The 20417-nt window shown below is 38.3% G+C and overlaps 1 protein-coding gene across 1 annotated transcript in view; it reads right to left on the bottom strand.

Annotated features, from left to right (window-relative positions):
* The window catches only part of LOC108413729 (obscurin-like), a 48571-nt gene extending 39170 nt beyond the window's left edge, over positions 1–9401 (bottom strand). Inside the window, exons 1-4 of the mRNA XM_037540895.1 lie at positions 9321–9401; positions 5579–5923; positions 3362–3664; positions 1790–2083 (exon numbers count right to left, since the gene is read on the bottom strand). Of these exons, the coding sequence (XP_037396792.1) occupies positions 1790–2083; positions 3362–3664; positions 5579–5923; positions 9321–9396 (1018 nt within the window). The 5' untranslated portion in view covers positions 9397–9401. The remainder of the gene's footprint in view (positions 1–1789; positions 2084–3361; positions 3665–5578; positions 5924–9320) is intronic.
* Positions 9402–20417: the final 11016 nt, after the last annotated feature.

Raw genomic sequence — 20417 nt, forward strand, 5'->3', positions numbered from 1 at the left:
TTTAGCAAAGCAGCTGCTTGTCCTGCATCCTCAGTGCAGCCTCTCGGCTCCGATGCTGATGGGATCTTGTCAAGTCGAGGAAACACTCGCTATCATCATAATAAAGGTCTGAAGTCATTAACTCAGGACACAGTCAGCGTCTGTTTTAAGTACTTCTAATTTATGTTCCTACATAATAAAGAGTCAAGCAGCAGCCACAGCTTCATCAGTGGATAGCAGTAGTCAGTAGTCAGACATGCTTGCATGGCTTCATGATGCTGTCAGTCTGTACTGCTATAAAGATGTTTACTGTTCTGATGCAAACAGTGCAGCATAAGTGTGAACTGGGTGTGAGTGGTCCTGACAAGCAGGGGTAATTCATTTTGTAGTTACCACCCCCTCCCAGAGGCACATTATCAAACATCATCATACTTGCTTGGTATAAAGTTGAGAATAAAAACATCACTGCTGACACTAGTGTGTAAGAGCCTGAACCACTGAGGGATGGATGAGTCCACACAGAATCCCTAAATTACAGGTACACTCCACTGTGTAAATATAGACCAACTAAGAATTGTTATTTTTGCAATAAAATGTAATAATAAAGTAACTTCTGAATCATTTCACATATTTTCATGTGATATTTTTATTTTTTGCAAAATTATATTGATATTATATTGAGTATTGATAAGTATTGGTATTATTAAGCAGTTGCAATATCAGTATCGGTACCTGCTGTAGGGTGTCTATGCGACTGGATCAGCGGACATAATGAACCACTGGGACAGTTTGAGTGACCATCAAAATCAACATGGACCAGCAGGTTAAGCATGTAAATAAACTCATACAATCTCTGAAATGTGCACCCAGGCCACGGTAGAGTGGACTAGGATGGACAGGAACTCTCGAAAGTGGTGTAATCTTTACCTGAAGGTCTCAACAGTGTCTTTGATAAAAATGTCCAAGTTATTTTTAAGTATATTAGTAGGGAACTTACTAAATATACTAAAGGAATACTAAAGATACATTTGTATTAATGTAATTTATGGAAATGCAACTAAAATGCACTTTCCTGTACACTTCAAAAGTAATATATTTGAAATTGTATTTAATATTTTAGTCTGCTGATAAAACTTGATAAAACAAGAATGAATGTAATTATTTCATAACGTACCAAAGCACACTTTAACAAAAGCATATTTAAATATCCTCAACATTTTAGCTGCAATGTAACTCTAACTAGTATTAGAAGAGAATTTGTAGTACAGTTATGTCTTGCTTAGGTTGCTGAAGTTAACTCCACTTCAACAGACGTTGTTCCAGTTTAGAACAGAAAAGCTCTTCCAGGCTCAGACGACTTATTTCAACATTACTTAGATATAATTCGTTCATCACTGATTCATGACAACAGCAACAGTATAAGCACCAACCAGGGCTCAGGTTTTGTTTACAACTTGTATCATCCCTTTCACAGGTGGAGACCTCCATCTGTCCAAGTTTCTAAAAATCTAAAACCTGTTGGTCAATTCTGATCCAGTCGATACACAACAGGTAAGCAAATCACACAGTATAAATTTTAAAAACCCTAACATTTAAAAAAAAAAGTTACTGTATTATTACAGACCTTATGCAGAACTAGTAAAGTACTGATACAGGACTAATATTATAATGAACGAATCCTTTTCCCAAATGTTTTAGCCATTCTTCATACCTTGATTACTTCTGCTAATAATATTATTGATTCTAGCTTTGTTTTTAGTCTCATTCAGCAGATGTATGAATGTGAGAGAGACAGAATTCAGCAGTTTACCTTTAACAGTGAGGCTGAAGTTCCTGTACTGATTCTGGTTTATCCAGCATGAATATGTTCCTCCATCCTCTTCAGTCAGGTCTGAGATCAGTACAGAGAAATTTCCTGTAGAGCTCTGGTTAAACATCTGAACTCGGCCGCTGTAGCGCTGAAGGAGATCTTCCTGGTTTGGAGTTCTCCACTGAACTCCCACAGGTCTGCCCTGCTGGTCAGTGCAGGTGCAGGACAGAAGAACAGACTCTCCTGAGGATCTACTGACTGGAACAGTCTGTTTATTCTCTGACAGAGTGCAGCCTGAAACAACAACAGCCTTTGACTGACCAGAAAATACATTATATATTATAGACATTACACATGTTTACATAAAATTAATCATAAATTAAAAGCATTTGAAGAGTTTCATTCCAATCATTTTGAATATAGTGTGATTTTTATTGGGATAATAGCTGTTGTTGAAAAACTCACAAAGATATTAATAATAATACATCACTGTTATATTTATTTATTTATGAAGCTCACAACAACTTATGTCATGAAAAAAGGCAATTCTTGAAAATAAAATATTGTAAAATTAGTCGAAAAACCTAAAGAGATTTTTGAGAAATTTAGAATTAGGAGATAAAGTAAATTTTTTGACCATCAATTTCATACACTTTACCATACACCTCACGTCTAGAACAGCAACTGTTGAACATTTTCATTTTTTGTGTTCTATAGAAAATTATATTGAATTTTCTTATATTCTGTAAGAATAAGAAAAAGTGCAAACATGTTTATCTTTTTAAGAATATTTAGTTACTGAATGTGTTTATTTCTTAATATAACAACAAAAAACAACAACAAAAAAATCTTTTCATATCAAGTGTCATTAAAGCACTACAGCGGGGATCTGGCGCCCCTGATCAGGTGGCTGGCTCTGTGTGAACAGTGAGCGCTGCAGGAGAGGAAACAGCGTCTTTTCCTCCATCTGATTAAAATGATATCACTTCACACCAGAACACTCGCTAAACTCAGCCCCGCCCGCTTTACCAGCCGCTGTAGTCTGAGTAATTCTCCTGTAGCTCACAGCCAGCGGGCAGCCGCTCTCATTTACTCTCAGTAACACATGTGAACTGCAGCTGGAGTTCAGATCCACACTGTGGCCTCAAACACACAGTTAGGAATAGAGTCTCACAAGCTGAGCCACATCACACTCTTCACTGAGGCTACTGTGCAGAGCGGCTACTGGGCACTAATGCTGACCAGCTGAGCGTTGAACTCCACCAACAAACATCTGTCTCTCCACAGAAGAGCACGGCTTCATAAAAGTAGTAAATGTGTCCGATTTTAAACGACTTTTTCTGTTTTCAGAGATTTTATTATCTACATTGTGTTCAGTGATGAAAACACTTTCCAGCTGTTTAATCACAGCAGTCACATCTGCACCAGCATCACATTCCACAGCTCCAGCTACTGTTAGTGTTCTCTTCAGTCTTACAGAGAGAAGCTTCTGGAAACAGATTGGGTGCTGAGTCAGTTACGCTGGTGCAGTGCGGTCAGTACTGAAACTGTATGATGATTTGACCGACTGACCTGTGACGTCCAGCTGGACATATGGCATGTCCTTCTCGTCAGCTCTGCAGGTGTAGAGTCCAGAGTCCTCTTTAGTCAGATCTGAGATGAGGAGAGAGAAATTTCTGGAATGGTTCTGGTCGAACATCCAGACTCTGCCTCTGTAGGATTCTGTATCATTAGACACTGCAGTCTGATTTTTAGTCCATGTGACTCTCTCAGGGTTGATCCTGTGTTGGTCTTTGGGACAGGGACAGGGCAGCAGAAAAGACTCTCCTGAAGATCTGGAGAACGTTCTCTCAGTGTCACTCAGCACAACACAGCCTGCAGACCCACAAATACAGACACACACATCACCACCATCTCAACACCAACAGCACAGTAACCAGTTCTCTCAGTGGTCTTTACCACTGTTACCCCCTCTGTTCACATCAGCTGGATGTGATTCTGTCACACCGTCTCTCGTTTAGTGTTATTTAATTGGCTGGTTTGATGAAGTTTATCAGTCAGGGTTCTGCTTCGTTCCTGTCATTATAATTCAGCCTCAAAGCTTTTATTGATCTAACGTCACAGTAATGTTGGAAGTTTGGCTACATTAAAAAACATATTTTTGTAATATTTCTGTATCAGACAGACGGGTAACGCTTTACATTAAGGGTTAATTATTAACTGTTATTACTCATTATTAAAATATCAGTGCTTAGTTTATTTCATTTCATCACAATTTTCTTGAACTCTCTACATAACACTGACATAACCATGCCTTAAACATGTCATGTTGCTGGTAATTACCCTCACAGATGCTATAATCATATTATATTATATCATATTATATCATGTTTATGTCACGTGATCATTTCTGATGTCAGATCATAAAAGATTATGTCATGTGTCATAATGACATTATTAACAGTGATGGTAACATGACACTGTTATTAGGGATGCACTGATATGGGAATTGTGGGCCGATGCCGATATGAAATATCATTCATATTCATCTCTGCTGATGATGATTCATAAACATTTACAGTCTGAAGGACATTTTCAGTGAACGCTGTGGAGTTTACATTACAGAGAAATCTAATATTCAGTTCTGTAGAGTTTGTAACGCAGTTTGTTCCCAGTTATTGAGTAAATAAGCTGGAACTAACGACTGAACGCCGATCAGTAAAGCTTTACAGGAACTGCATGTATATGAAGTGTTCATGGCTCATTCATAAACAGTACAGTAAGGATTCATTACAGTTACGTCCTTTAGAAACATTCATTAATGAGTGATGAACATTTCATGTTATGAACTGGAAACACAGTCAGTGATGCTCAGTGTGACCTTCATGATGATCTATTGAGAACATGAACAGTTTACTGAGCTCACTGTGAGAGAAATCCAGACTACATTCATTATTAATCAGTGTTTATTGGCTTTAATGACTAAAATGAAATCCAAACAAACTTCAACATCTACTCTTACATTAAATTCTCCTGTAGCATCTTTTATTAAGTGTGCAGTAATATTACACATCCAGGCTCATCACCTCATGAAATATTAGTGAATATCATCATTGAATTATGTATATAAATGTGAAATGTCATTCATTTGTGTGTCATGTTTTTAAAGAAATATCATTAATAGATCAGTAATAAATGCAACATGGATCTCTTGAATATCATGTGCTTCACATCATTTGTTACCTGAGAATAAGTGATGTGTATTTTAATGGAGTTCATGCTCCACATCACTGAGTGCGTATTCGATTCATCACATTATGGATTCATTATTCATTAATTCATCAATTTAATGTGGTTTTCAAAGTGCTGATGTCATTGTAATGGACTGTTAATGTCCTGGTTATGAACATATCATGAATGTGTTGTGTACATGTAGTTACTGTACAGCATTACTCAAATATCAGTTAACAGACTCAATTACTTTAGCCTCTTAATGAGGCACTATGTATTAACATATAGATATAAAAATAATGATATATAAATACTGTTTAAGGAACACTTAACTAATGCACCAATTCTTTTCACCATAATTAATCATTTGTGACCCAACTTCAGCAGCTCTACTGATCTACAGGACATTCATCTACTGTCAAACATCCACATAAACTGCAGGAACATGTTTACTTTATAAATAAAAGGTTACAAATACATGATGATTAAATTTCACATACCTTCTCAAACTTCACCCCCATCAAACAGAAATTCTGATTAATCCTCTGTTAGACTTACCTGTGGAGACTTGGAGAGTGACGGCTCTGTTATATTTCCCGTTGTTCCCACACAGATACGCTCCTTCATCTTCCTCAGTGAGGTGGGAGATGATTAGAGCTACAGTTCCTGGTTTATTCTGATTCAGTATCTGAACTCTGCCTCTGTAGCGCCGATTCTGACTGCCGTCCTCTGGAAACACTGAGTGATCAGCTCTGTAGTCGCCTGGTGTGAACTGTCTCTTAAATCCCCACTGAACTGTCTGAGGATCTTCCTTTGTTTGTTGTTCACAGGAGCACGGCAGCTCCACAGAATCTCCAGCAGATTTGGTGATGGTGTCTCCCAAACCTCGCTCTACAGTGCAGCCTGCAGAAACACCACATCACCAAGAACTTGGATGAAGCATTTTTCATCATATTTTAGAACATAAACTCAAGAACAACCACAGTGAACCACATAAAGTGCGCGTGCGTTCATGCTGCCTGTTCCAGCAGCTCCCGTTCGTGTTTTTTTCATTTTTCTTCTTAACTTTTATCTTTTTAATAGTTTATTTATTTGATGAGGCAAGTTAGTGAAGCTGTCCCCTTTTGAAACGCGCTGAAAGTCTTGGTCTGTTTTTTCACCGTGAAAGTGCTTCTTTCACTCTCCTGGTCCGCTGGCCGCTTTGTTTACACATGGGATCAGCTGATCGCGCTGAAGCCGGTCGGCATGGCGACCAGGACAATGAACACCCCTGAAGGGTTTTGGAGACGGATGCACAGGGGATGCAGAGGGGGAATAAACCAGTGCACGGGGAAAGCGAGGGAGAGACGGCGGAGGCTTATGGAGAAGAGGTGATATCCCTCCGTCTCCCCTCCGTCATCATGGGCAACGTGAGGTCGCTGGGTAATAAGATGGACGAGCTGACAGCACTAGCCAGGAGTCAGAGGGAGTACCGGGAGTGTCGTCTAATGTGCTTTTCGGAGACATGGCTACACCAGGACATCCCGGATGACAGTGTTTCAATCGTCAGCGTGTGACGTCATTTATTCAACTACAGCACGTCTCCAAACTCAACACCTGAGTTTCTTTATCACAATATCAGGTGACTTTAACCACGTCGCTATGGCCAAAGCATTACCACACTTCACTCAGTATGTGGCCTGTCCCACCAGAGAGGAAAGAACACTGGACCTGCTGTATGCTAAAGGACGCATACCGCTGCTCCCCCCTCCCCCCTCTGGGTAGGTCAGACCACAACTTGATGAACCTCAGCTCCTGTTATGTGCCGCTGGTGAAGAGTCAGCCTGTGACCAAGCGGACAGTGAGTAGATGGTCTGGGGAGACTTACGAGGCACTGCAGGATTACTATGAGGCTAATGATTGGTCTGCACTCTGAGCCACACAGAGAGGACATCGACGGGCTCACAGAGAGCATCACGGACTACATTAACTTCTGTGTGGACTCCACTGTCCCAACCAGGACTGTTAAATGTTACTCAAACAACAAGCCGTGGGTAACAAAGGACATTAAGGCTCTCTTCAACAAAAAGAAGAGGGCCTTCAGAGTGGGAGACAGGGTGGAGGTGAGACTGATCCAGAGGGAACTGAGGAGGCTATCAAGGACAAATATAGACTGATCCACAAGGCCAGTGATGTTGTGGGTGTGGAGCTCAAGACTCATTCTACCGAAATGACCACAGAGCACCACAGGAGGTCATTCTTACCTGTGGCCATCAAACTCTACAACTCCTCTCTCAGTGTGTGATTCACAAAGTGTGGTTCATCTGCGCAAAACTCAATACCAAACTGTTCATATGTGTAATAATAATCATAATTGTGTGCAAAAGGTACAACTGAGCTCAGAGGTACAATAACTTGAATTGCTTTATACTGGATGTTTCATATTTACTATCACAGTCTTTACTATATTCATAAAAACTTAAATCTCATGCACATATTGCAAATTTCTCTTCATCTTTGTTTTAAATTATTAAAGTGTTTATTCTTTTACATAAATGTTTGCAACTGTAACAACTGCAATTTCCCTCTGGGATCAATAAAGGATTCTGATTCTGATTCTGATTCTGAATGTGTCAAAACGAGCTATAATGTGTTGAGATACGACAATATATACACACACAACCAGGCCTCTAACTCTACATAGACGCTCCCTTTTTGTCACGTGTGTTTAGTGACAGTGACAGATGTTGAGAAGTGTCTCGGCTCACTGCGGTGAAGATTCAGTGTTAAAGTAAACAGTGTAGCTACTGCAGATTTCTATAAATGAAATATTTGAAAAAATACAAATGGAAAATGTCCACATTAAAACAAGCCCACAAGGTTCTTTACTGCACTCTACACTGATCAGGTGTAACATTGTGACCGCCTCTTGTTTCTGCGCTCATCGTCTAGATTGATATCCAGTTTTAATTACTTTAATGTTTACCTTAAAAAAAAGTTCATTACAAAAATGTCCTGTGCTTAATGGCCAAGCGCTGAGCTGTTAGATCCTATTGTTTTGAACTAAATATCTCCCAAAGTATAAAACTCAGCACTGAACATTAAGAATCATCACTACTGAAACACATACTTGAGTTCCACTTAAAATTAGCTAAAAGCGTCACTGCTAGGCTCAGTCAAAGCCACAGGATTTTAGTCTAAATTTGAATCAGTCTGGTAAAGAGATTCATATCCAGCTCTGTGAAAAGTCAGCGTTAGAAACTAAGACGGCCAATGTTTTTCTGAGTTATACATCACGGCTGATCCAAGACCTACAAATGGCATTTTTTAAAGCATATAAAGAGAAACGACTGAACTTCTCAGACAAAATTAAAAAATCTCAAAATAGACTTTACAACAAAGCTGAGAGTGAATCTCGCTCAAGACAGGCACAGCAAGCATGACAGAAAGGGAGCTAATAGAGTTCAGGGGTATCACTTCAGAATAAGAGGACTCTCATCACGGGTTTTACAAATGGTTCAGGTTCTTTAGATCCAATGGGCCGTGGACCAAAAGTGGGCCAGAAAGCACACTGTGGTGGTCCTCGGGCCTATACTGATGTGACATGGTCTGCAGTGGACCATCAGTGGCATTTCGTAATAAACGTAAAGTAAAAATGTTTCCACATGGTGAACGATATTAATACAAGTCCTGCAACAGCAGTAAACAAACGCGCTTCATAGTTTTTGGCCCATAAACAAAATACACTCTTCCTGAAGCTTCACTCGTCCACTTGTGAGCGACTGGTGTAAATTGCATAGCATGAAAATTCAGCTTAATTTACCAGTGTATAGTTACCACTATAAAACAAGCTCACGTCAGTCCAATGGGTTGATATTTCATATTGAGTGAGACATTGTTGCGTATTGCAGGGCAGACAGTCAAGCATTGCTATGTGTGTAAATAGGTGAGTATAGGGAAGAATTTGTGCCACATTACAGTGAAAACTACAGAGAAAAGCATGAAATGCGATGCTTTTCTGTAGTGACGCGCAGAATTTCTGCCAAAATGAAAAGCAAAACCTTTATTATATTATCAGAGCTTTTTATTTACGTTTGATTTCACAAAATGCTGAATTGGTGTCTGAATTGAATACAGTCCACCTTGACGTGTGATCAATACAGGACAAGATCAGAGGAGAAAGAGTCAATAAAGACACGGTGATAACAGCATATCTAGAACCTGAACTCTTCTACAGTTCACTACAGTTCACTGTCTACAGTTCACTACAGTGCAGCAGTGATGCACATGAAGAAGAACTCACACAGTCGTGTGGACTCACCTGAAGATTCCTGCAGCACAGAGTAGAGCAGAAACACACAGAGCCACATCTTTACTGAGAGAACGCCGCTGTTCATCTCTCTCTCTCTGGTTTAGGAGTGTCCACTCTAAGAGAGAGAGAAGTGACACAGACATTTTTAGTCTCCAGCCTACTGACCACATCCTGAGAAATCCTCTGCTTCTTTTTCTGCTGAGAGGCTGAAATAAAGAATCTGCTCATCATAATACAAAGTTATCCAGCAGATGTTATGAGCTGTCATGATAGATTATGTCTAATAATATAACAAACTTTAAAATATAGTAAAATATATTCATTGTTGTAGTTTTTCTCTGAAAAGAAAGTATTTAATTTTAATGAATGTAAAACATCACTAAGTGTGCCTAAGCTCTGTTATACTATACGCTCACTGATCATTAATGAATACGTAAAATGGACTTTTCAAATTGATGATGGAGTCATAATGGTGTTCATGAATGACCCCTGAAAGCTCCATGTTCATGTAATTACTGTAAGTCTCCCTCCTTTAACTCCATATTATCAGTACATCTATCTATCTATCTATCTATCTATCTATCTATCTATCTATCTATCTATCTATCTATCTATCTATCTATCTATCTATCTATTCTGTTCATTTTTCTAACCTTAAGTTTGTGATATCTCGCCATCTACTGGTCCCTTTTGGAACTTTTTAATTGGACATTTTTGGATCCTACCTTGATTGTGTAAGGAGTTAATAAACATCTCATCACTCAAATTCCAAAGAAATTCCATTCATTAAAATTTCCATTCAGTCAAATACAGCAGAATGAGTATATTCCAAGTATCCATCCATCCATCCATCCATTTTCTCAGCCGCTTCTCCGTCAGGGTCGCGGGGGATGCTGTAGCCTATCCCAGCAGTCTTCGGGCGGAAGGCAGGATACACCCTGGACAGGTCGCCAGTCCATCGCAGGGCAGACAGACAGACACAGACAGTCACTCACACCTAGGGGCAATTTAGCATGTCCAGTTGGCCTGACTGCATGTCTTAGGACTGTGGGAGGAAACCGGAGAACCCGGAGGAAACCCACACAGACACGGAGAGAACATGCAAACTCCACACAGAGAGGACCCCGGTCACCCAGCCGGGGAATCGAACCCAGGCCCTCCTCGCTGTGAGGCGACAGCGCTACTCAACGCGCCGCCAAGTATTATTAAATACTCCAAGTAATTTCTCTTTATTTTGTGTCCCTAATTACTGTGTAGTTACATGTTAACAATGTGTGCAACAATAATGTAACTGCTGGTGATGCGTTCACTGTTACAGATGGATTACAGTTGCCCAGCTTATGTAATTATACCAGTTGATCTTATTATACAAGTGTATCTTTTACAATCAGAAAAGTCTTATTGAAAAAAAAACATCTTTAAATAAGGTCTTATTTACCTTTTAGACTTGTGTAATTACATAAGATAATATATGTTATTATAACTACATGTGCTGTTGCACTTGTGAGTAAAATACATGTGTATTTGCAGAAGCTGTCCTCACCATCAGTCGGGGCTGAAGTGACAAAGCTGAAAAAAGCCTGCTGTGAAAGAGTACATTTATGGGCGGAGCTTGGATGGGTCCGTTTTGGCTTCGTGTCAAGTCTGTTTACGCCAGTATTTCTCAGAAAGACTAAAGGACTGAAGCCACACCCTTAATGTAACTATACCACATTATCATGATTCAGCATTTCTCTGCCAAAACATTCAGTACAGTTACTGCTGAATCTTAAGCAGCCCAGGAGATAGAATGAGGAGTAATGTGGGTGGAACAGACTGTTGTGAAATATGTGAAGGTTTGGATGATGTTTTGTTGACACGGACATGTTACTGGTACAGAGAATTCCACATGAGAAGAACGAGACATGACAACGAGTTTAAGGAAAGTAATGAAAGTGAATATATTGTCTGATCAACAACCACATACAAATAAAAATACATCGCAAACAAATAGTTACAGTTGTGTTCAAGACCTCTTCAGTGGTATAAGGCTGTACTCTGGGCTAGGTGCCTTATTTTTCTCTTTGAACTTGTCATTTTCTTCACTGCAGGTGTTTGAGACCAGGAATGCACACGACAGGAGCAAGTCATAATGGAGTTTTCTTTCTGGACCATCTGAAGAAAAGACCTTCACCACATAAACAATAAAGAATCAGTCCACTTTAATGCTGGAAACTCCAGCTTATGTGTTGGTAACATTTGTCACGTTTGGACAGTCTTCTGCGCACGCATGCAGTTACCCACATGTGACCATCTTGCTCTTGGTACAGGGCTGCACCAAGGCCTTGGAGACTAGCGTCTCTATGCAGAATGTAGAGTATCTGAGGATTGGAAAACCTGTACACTGGGGCAGTAGTTAATTTCTCAATGAGTGTGTGGAAAGCTTCACATTGGTGTGTCCACTTTCCATCCAAAGGCTTCTTGAGATCAGCAGAGGAAGCTGGTTTGGATGCTCATGTTTTTCAGTGGAATACAGCCAGCTGCCAGGTCATTGAGAGGCTCTGCAATTTTAGGATAATCTCTGACAAATCATCTGTAATATCCTGTTAATGCCAAATAGGACTCTGTGCACATTGTTATTTATCAGCTTTGGCAAGGTTGTCAGCACAGAGATCTTCCCTGGGTCAGTTTTTAGTACATCCATAGAGACAATGTGTCCCATATATTTGACTGATTTCATGAAAAATTAATCTGCAGAGAATTTTAAATCAAACTAATATAAAAATTTCATGAAGCACTCGAAAAAAAGCAACGAGGTCATCAAGAAACGCAATAACTTCTTTGAGCTTCCTGCTGCATATACATTTTCCATGATGCGCTGAAATGTACTAGGTATGTTAGCATTCTCCCAGAATTTCCATTGGTGTTAGGAATGCTGTTTTAGGCTTGTCCTTCTCTTCAACCTCATCCTGATAGTAGCCAGATTTTAAGTCCATAACAGAAAACCACTTCAATCCAGTTGGTGCTAAAAATGTCTCTTCCATGTTAGGAAGCTCATATGCATCTTTAGTGGTCTGATTGTTAAGCTTTCTGTAATCAACGCAGAGAGGGATTGTACCATTTTTCTCCTTCACAGCAACTATTGGTGAGGCTGTGGTGGAAATGTATTGAATTGTGTTGAAATACGCCTTTTGAGCAATTAGGCTTAAGGATGATTGTAAATGTCACAGTGGCCGAGAGGTGGCGGGATTTTTTGTGTCTCATGAGATAAGAGGAAGTGACCTCGCTATGAGAACAGAAACAGAGTGTGAAGATAAGAGGCAGCGAGAGAGGCGTAGCGCCCAGCCACAAGGCTACGGGTCGGATCTGGATGTTCTCGCTGGCTGTTCGCAGTAAACAGGTCGTATAAGATAAAAATGTAAGCAAATGGTGTACAATTGAGAATAATGCTGACTAATGCTTACTGCCATGAAAGGAACTTAAAGATATAGGAAAGATCTAGGAAAGGGAGAGAGAATCCATCTTTTGTCATGTTCACTTTTTAATAAACTTGTTACTCACTTTGATAGAGACTCAGAGGCTCAAATTCTTCCACCACAAGATTTTCCACCACAACACCACAAAAAGGAACTTTGGGATGCATGGATGGTGTTTGCATTGCAAAGTTCTTTAGGGTGAAGTCTGAGTGCTTCAAAAAGGGAATGATGGAAGGGACTTGCCTTCTGTTAAAAGCAGTGGAATCCGAAATATGATTTCTGTGCTTAATCACTGTGGTTTGATCATAGTCAAGATCTCAAACAGGAAAGACTTCAGGAATCTTAAAAATCTAATGTCCTCTTGTTCTCAGAGTTTAAAGGTCAGACTGCATTGCATCCATCAGGAACAGATAGTGGGGAAACTAAGGACTCATCCTCCATACCAGAACTAGTTTTCAGTGGGGAAATAGATGAAGCAATGTAAAGCTCAGCTAACCAGTAGTTGGCAGGAAGGTTGATATCATGAGCCGCCTCATTCTTGACAAACCTTGAATTGTGTTCTTCTTGGACTGAGAACATAAAAGCCTGATACCTGGGACCACTTAAACAGGTGGAATAAGGTGTCCTCCTGCTTGCTTGGGTTAAAAACCTACAGCAACGTTAACCCTTTGTGGATAAGACTGGACACTCCTGGTCTACACTTTAATAGAATTATTTTAATTATCTGGCAAGACTCAACTGTCGCAGATCTACTCCGGTTGACTTTTATTTGGATGTAGGCTCTAGCAAGCGGAATCTGATTGGTTGGTGTTGGGGGTAAGATTCTGGTAGACTGAATCAAATTGGTTGGTCTTGGGGTTTAGGAACTGAATCTGACTAGTTGGATTTAAGTTCTGGCAGGCTGAATCTGATTGGTTGGTGTTGGGGTTTAGCCTCTGATAGACCAATTCTGATTGGTTGGTTTTGGGTTCAGGCTCTGGTAGACTGAATCTGATTGGTTTATGTTGGGGATTAAGCTCTGGTAGACTGAATCTTTTTATTTGGTTTTGGGGTCCAGGCTCTGGTAGACAGAATCTGATTGGTTGGTGTTGGAGTTAAAGCTCTGGTAGACTGAATCTGATTGGTTGGTGTTGGGATTAAGCTCTGGTAGACTGAATCTGATTGGGTGGTGTTGGAGTTAAAGCTCTGGTAGACTGAATCTGATTGGTTGGTGTTGATCTTCATAATCACCATTGGCCTGCAACCAAAGTAACATACACAGGAGAAAATAACTCGCACTTTAGTCATCACATCACATTCATTCATTCATGCAGAATAATTCCTAATGTGTCCATGACTTGTTTGCTAAATTTCCTTCGTGATCAATAAAGTATCTATCTATCTATCTATCTATCTATCTATCTATCTATCTATCTATCTATCTATCTATCTATCTATCTATGACATCAAGAGTTCCCAACTCTGACTCTGAATGTCTACTGCTTTGGAGATTTAATGTTAACCACATCTGGCTCTTGGCCTTATAGAATGCTACTGATTTAAGCTGTTACAGTTTAAAACAGTTCATATTTGGTTATAATGGGAAGCAGTTTTAAGACTTTGTTTTTTCACTCACTTTGTTCTGTGATCTTCTCTCAGTGTTTGTAGATACAGACCCTGCAAATCAATTCAAGGTGGTAATCAAAAAGCTGTTTTCCACAAGACTGGTAGATTTAATTTGGAATAGAGGAAATCTTTCATAACTTAGATGTAATTTATGTTCTTATTAAAGTATTACATTCATATCAAATCTACTTTAATGAGCAGTTTTCCAGGTCTGAAATAGAGCCTGAACTTGGACTGATACATACAGTAATTATGAACTGTGTATATTGTTGTGTGTTAAGTACCTCGTGTCCTGTTGTGGATCAGTTTGTAGATCAGTGCTGATTCTCCAATCACTACAATCAGCAGCAGAGCCACGCAGACACTCAACGTGATGAGCAAACCTGAGCAATCTGTAGAAAAGCGAAAGAGATGAAACATAACGGTTACATTAAGAAGACATTCAAACTTTCAGGAAGACAAAGAATAAAAGCAGACTTCAGAAAAATCTACAACACACACATGAAAAATAGTAAAACTTCACGTTAAGGTCCTTCAGTGACATAGTAACAATGCACCAATGACTGGATGAATATAGCAATTATCAGATATGAATGTGTTCTGTTTTATTACAAATGAAGGAACATGAGAAAGAATTGGTTGGTTCTGCAAAACCTCACATCAGATAAAATACATTTACTGAATGAACAGACAGATTAAATAAAACTGTAACTAAAATTCATTAATACAGTGACTAAGATGAACTAATATAGTAACTAAGGTTACCTATATTTATTTGGGCAATGCTCTTATCCAGAGTGACTTACAATTTGGTCTTATTTAACAGGCATTAGGAGTCTTTCCCAAGGACTCTACTCTAATACATTAACTCTTATGTTAATTGATATAATCATTAATATGAACTAATATGGTAACTAGAAACTGATATATAGAAACTGATATAAGTTATATTAACTGATGTCTTAACTTGATTGACTGATATAAAGGAAAACTATAAAATAATTTGAATATTAATTTAAAACGTTTACATTAAAATTGAAAAAAAAAAAATATATATATATATATATATATACACATAGTTAGTTATTACTAGTGAATAATAGTTATTTTTTCAGCTAACCTTATAGTTAAAATATTAAGTAAAACTAGTTATAGAAGTTAAACTTAAAATAGTTAAAGGTTGATATTACAGTTAACATGTAAGTTAATCTGAGTTACTGTGTTAATCATAGTTACTATATTGCTTAGTCTTGTTTACTTTATTAGTTAATATTAGTTCTATTAATATTATGTCTGTTCATTCTGTAAATGTATTTTATCTGATGTGAACTCCTGCAGGAACAACCAATTCCTTCCCATATTTCCTTCATTAGTAATAAAGCCTTAGACATTATTCATTACTGTTAAATGCTATATTCATTAATGAGTTGTTGGTGCATTGTTACTGGGTTACCAAGGAACCTTAATGTAAAGTTATCCAAAATGTACATGCACTCACACACACAACACATTTTAAAATGCTTTGAAAAGTCTATATTGCTGTGTTGTAACATCTCACCAGACTGATGCGTGATTTCTGTCTTTTCTGTTGTTGGTTTCATTTAGAAAAACAGAAAAAAGAGTGGTGTGAAATACATATTTCCACATTTCCATAATATTTAAGTTAAAATAATTGTATATCACAAAGTTAAAACATTTCTGAGTATTATCAAAGCAATGTGGCCTGTAAATAAGACCATTATTGTTGTTATTATTATTATTATCAGAAAATAGCAGAAATGGTTAATATCAAACACAAACAGTTTCTGTTTTAATGTCTTTACAGTTGACAATAAGAGAACCTACCTTTAAGGCTGAGTCTGATGTTGATGGACTGTTTGTTGTTGATTGAACATCTGTATGTTCCCTGGTCTTGTTCAGTCAGGTTGGAGATCAGCAGAGAGAGATTTGCTGGAAGGTTCTTATTAAACATCTGGACTCTGCCTGTGTATCGTGGTGTCTCATTGGATACCTCAGTCCCTCCTGAGTCTACATGCTCCCATTTCACACTTACAGGTATGGTGCGTTGGTCAGAGCAGGTGCAGGGCAGGAGAACAGACTGTCCTGGATATTTGTGAATGTCTTTCTCCTGAGTCTCTGACAGTTTGCAGTCTGCAGGAACATAAATCAGCACAGTGTTTCTGTTCTGTTCATTACTAATACAATATGTGCTTTTATGTGATCGACAGTGATTGAGAAGTTTTTAACTGAAGTATCATTTTATTATTATTTTTATTATTATCTGTAAAATTAGACCTTGATCTGCAAAATTCACAGATCTATTATTACAGATTTCAATGCTGGCCAAGTTAGCTTCATTTAATGATCTAATTGGCCAGTGACCTAAGAGCTTTACACATTGAAAATGTTGCAAAAACCAGTCAAAATATCTAATAGATTTTTTGCTACTCTAAATCATGAGTGCCTGAATGTAACTGCACTGCCAAGGAAGTGTTGTAAGGATGTGACTAAGAAGGCAAAGTTAGCTTGGCTGTATCACTAACAAGACTAGCTACATTAGTTAATGTTAACTTGGTCCAAAACAATGAAAATATATTTTTCTGACAAATAACCTACTGGCACACTGAGGAGAAAAAACCTCATCAGCATTCAACCCGATGTTTGGTAGCTCTGTTAGCTTATCAGCTCATCTGAAGAGGCAGCCTCAGTAACTATTCCAACATGACAACCTACCTCATTTCCCTGTTTTTTATTTATTTATTGCACTCTATTCATATTGACAATCATCCATTTAAATCTCACACATCAGGCCACCATACATGAGATTTTAAGAAGGATTCTCTACGTCCACAGGGGGGTCCAAAGTTTCCAGAATTTATCTATTTGGTGACGTAGATCGTAGGTCAGTTTTTCCAGAGGAAGCAGAGTTGTAGCTTGGGAAAGCCACTGTTCAACAGATGGTGGAGAGGGGCCGGCCCATCGAATTAGGATACATTTTTTTGCCAGAAATGAAAACATTAGAAACAAAAATTTGCTATCAGTATCAAAAATACGCTCCGCTCCTGTTCCCGAAAGAGACAGGGCAAGGGACTTCTACCGTCATATGTACTCTTTTCCAGAAAATGCCCATTTTTTTACACTGCCAAAAAGCATGAAAAACATTTCCTTTTTCAGTTACCATTTAAAAGTTAGATCTGTCTGGAAGCATCTTCTGCAAGGTGTAAAGTATATCCTATTCTTAAATTTAAAATGAAGATTGTGAACACCAGAACAATGGGGACACAGATCTTTACAAATATTGCACCAGTCCTCTTCTGTGATTGGTTGGCCTAAGTCCTTCTCCCAAACTCCTCTCAGACTGTCTGATGATGGTTTAACATGCTTTAGCAAAATGCCATGGATTAGTGAAATCAACCCTCTAGCCTGGTCTTTCTTAACTAGCAACCCTTCAAGGTCAGTTAATTCCTTTCTTAATCTCCCATCCTTAATGGTTGAGGTGACCAGGTGATGAACCTGAAGATATTTGAAAAAGTCTGACCTGGGTAACTCGTATTCTTCTTGCAGTTGTGTGAACAATTTGAGCAAACTACCAGAAAACATGTTACAAATGTTTTTGATCCCTCTGTCAAGCCAAGCAGAGAGTCCAGAGTTATTCAGCTCAGAAGGTAAATCTGGGTTGTGGGCCAGGGGGCACAATGGTGAAAGACGGTAAGCAATCAGGAGGAATAGGGCTACATGCTTCAATTTCCATAGAGACCCAGCGAGAGTCCAGCCCATTTGTACACCAGCTGATCATATGCTTAATTTGAGATGACTAACTATAAAATTGCGTATTAGGCACACAAGCATCCCCTTCCTCCTTCGCTCTCATATCTCTGAAGAATTTACGTCTTGGCCTTTTATTATTCCATACAAATTTTGAAAAAAGAATTCTCTAAATCGTTGAAGAGCATTGTGCATGAATTGCAAGGGATTGACTGAAATAAATGAAGTAAGCGAGGGAGGATATTCATTCTTATAACATTCACCCTGCCAAATAAGGAAAAAGGAAGAAAGTTCCATAATTTAAGATCACGTTTTATATTATGGATAAGTGGAAAATGATTTTTTTCAATAAGATTATTGTGGTCTGAACTAATATGAGTACGTAAGTATTTAAAACCCTCTAGTGCTAATTGAAAGGGGGATGTGTCACGCCTTGGGCGTGAAGAAGCGAATACTAAGTTTTACATTAGTGATATGAATTTCCTGTTTGTGGCACATTAGTTTATGGGAGGGGGAAAACTTTTCAAGATGGGTGGTGACCATGGAGGCCATTTTGAAGTTTTTTTCAATGGGAAGAGCGTCATGTGTCCCATCAAAGTTACTGAGAATTTCACAAGAAAAAAAAATGTGCTTGGTTTTAATGTAACTTTATTCTTTCATGAGTTTCCAATCCACTTTCCCTGAGTTTTTCCAGCAAAATGGTGCACCACCACATTATGGGTGTCAGGTCCGAGCATTCCTAGATGAACAGTTTCCTGGAAAGTGGATTGGTCATCGTGGGCTAAACTAAAGCTTGAGCCAAAATGGGCAACTTCAAAATGATCGCCATGGTCACCACCCCTCTTGAAAAGTTTTCCCCCTCCCATAAACTAATGTGCCACAAACAGGAAGTTCACATCACCAACCATTGCCATTTTATTTGGGTGTATCCATATAAATGGCCCACTCTGTATTTCTACTGTAATAAATCATTATGATTTAAGAAACAAACTAAACACTGACATCTATTTTTTAACTGCAACCTTTGATAAAGCACTCAAGAGCATAACTAAATACATTTAATATGAATCAGAGCCTAAATAAAGTCTAAATATACTTAAACTGTCATAAGTTGTAACACAATAATATGTTTAGTATACATTACAGTGTGTTTATGTCAGACAGATATATTAAATACACTTTTGAAATGTAAACTTTAATGCAAAGTCTTTTTGTGGTCACTGCTTGGAACATTGTTGCAGCTGCCTCGAGCTGTTAGGAACTGATGTGTTGATCTTCATTAGTGATGCATGATAACAGCAGCAATGCTGTACAATGTGAACTAAACAGGGCTCAAGATTTATTTACACGCTGTATCATGACTTCCATAAATAAAGACGTATGGAGGGCTCAGTTCAAGCCTCTGACCAAATTAAAACCTATTTATCAATTCTGATCCAGTCATAACACAGCAGGTGAGCATATCACACAGTAAAATCTGTAAACTGTCATTTTTAATAGAAACAGTGTTTCTGTAGTAATACAGTAAGTTTAAATTCAGCAGTTTACCTTTAACAGTGAGGCTGAAGTTCCTGTACTGATTCTGGTTTATCCAGCATGTATAAGTTCCTCCATCCTCTTCAGTCATGTCTGAGATCAGTACAGAGAGATTTCCTGGAGAGCTCTGGTCAAATGTCTGAACTCGGCCGCTGTAGCGCTGAAGGAGATCTTCATGGTTTGGTGTTCTCCACTGAACTCCCACAGGTCTGTCCTGCTGGTCAGTGCAGGTGCAGGACAGAAGAACAGACTCTCCTGAGGATCTACTGACTGGAACAGTCTGTTTATTCTCTGACAGAGCACAGCCTAAAACAACAACAACAACAAAAATAACAACATACACTCTTTAACTGACCATAAACACTTAATAATAATAATAATAATAATAATAATAATAATCGTCATCATCATTATTATATATTATATGCATTGGGTATTTTTACATAAACAGTAAATTATATATGAAGTGCATTTGAAGAGCTTCATTCCAACAATTCTAATATAGCAAGTTTTGTAAAAGAATAACAGATGTTCACATTTTATTTCACTCATAAAGGAGATATTAATCATAACACAGCACTGATATTTCCTATATGCATAAAACTCACAACAACTTATATGAGGAAAAAAAAGAAAATTCTTCAAAGCAGTCTTTATGCATTTGGCAATATTTTGCATTATATTGTATTTATAATACTATTATATATTATATAATATTGTATTTATATTATAGGAAAATATTGCA

This window comes from Pygocentrus nattereri, chromosome 9 (genome assembly GCF_015220715.1).
Source record: "Pygocentrus nattereri isolate fPygNat1 chromosome 9, fPygNat1.pri, whole genome shotgun sequence".
Taxonomy (NCBI): domain Eukaryota; kingdom Metazoa; phylum Chordata; class Actinopteri; order Characiformes; family Serrasalmidae; genus Pygocentrus; species Pygocentrus nattereri.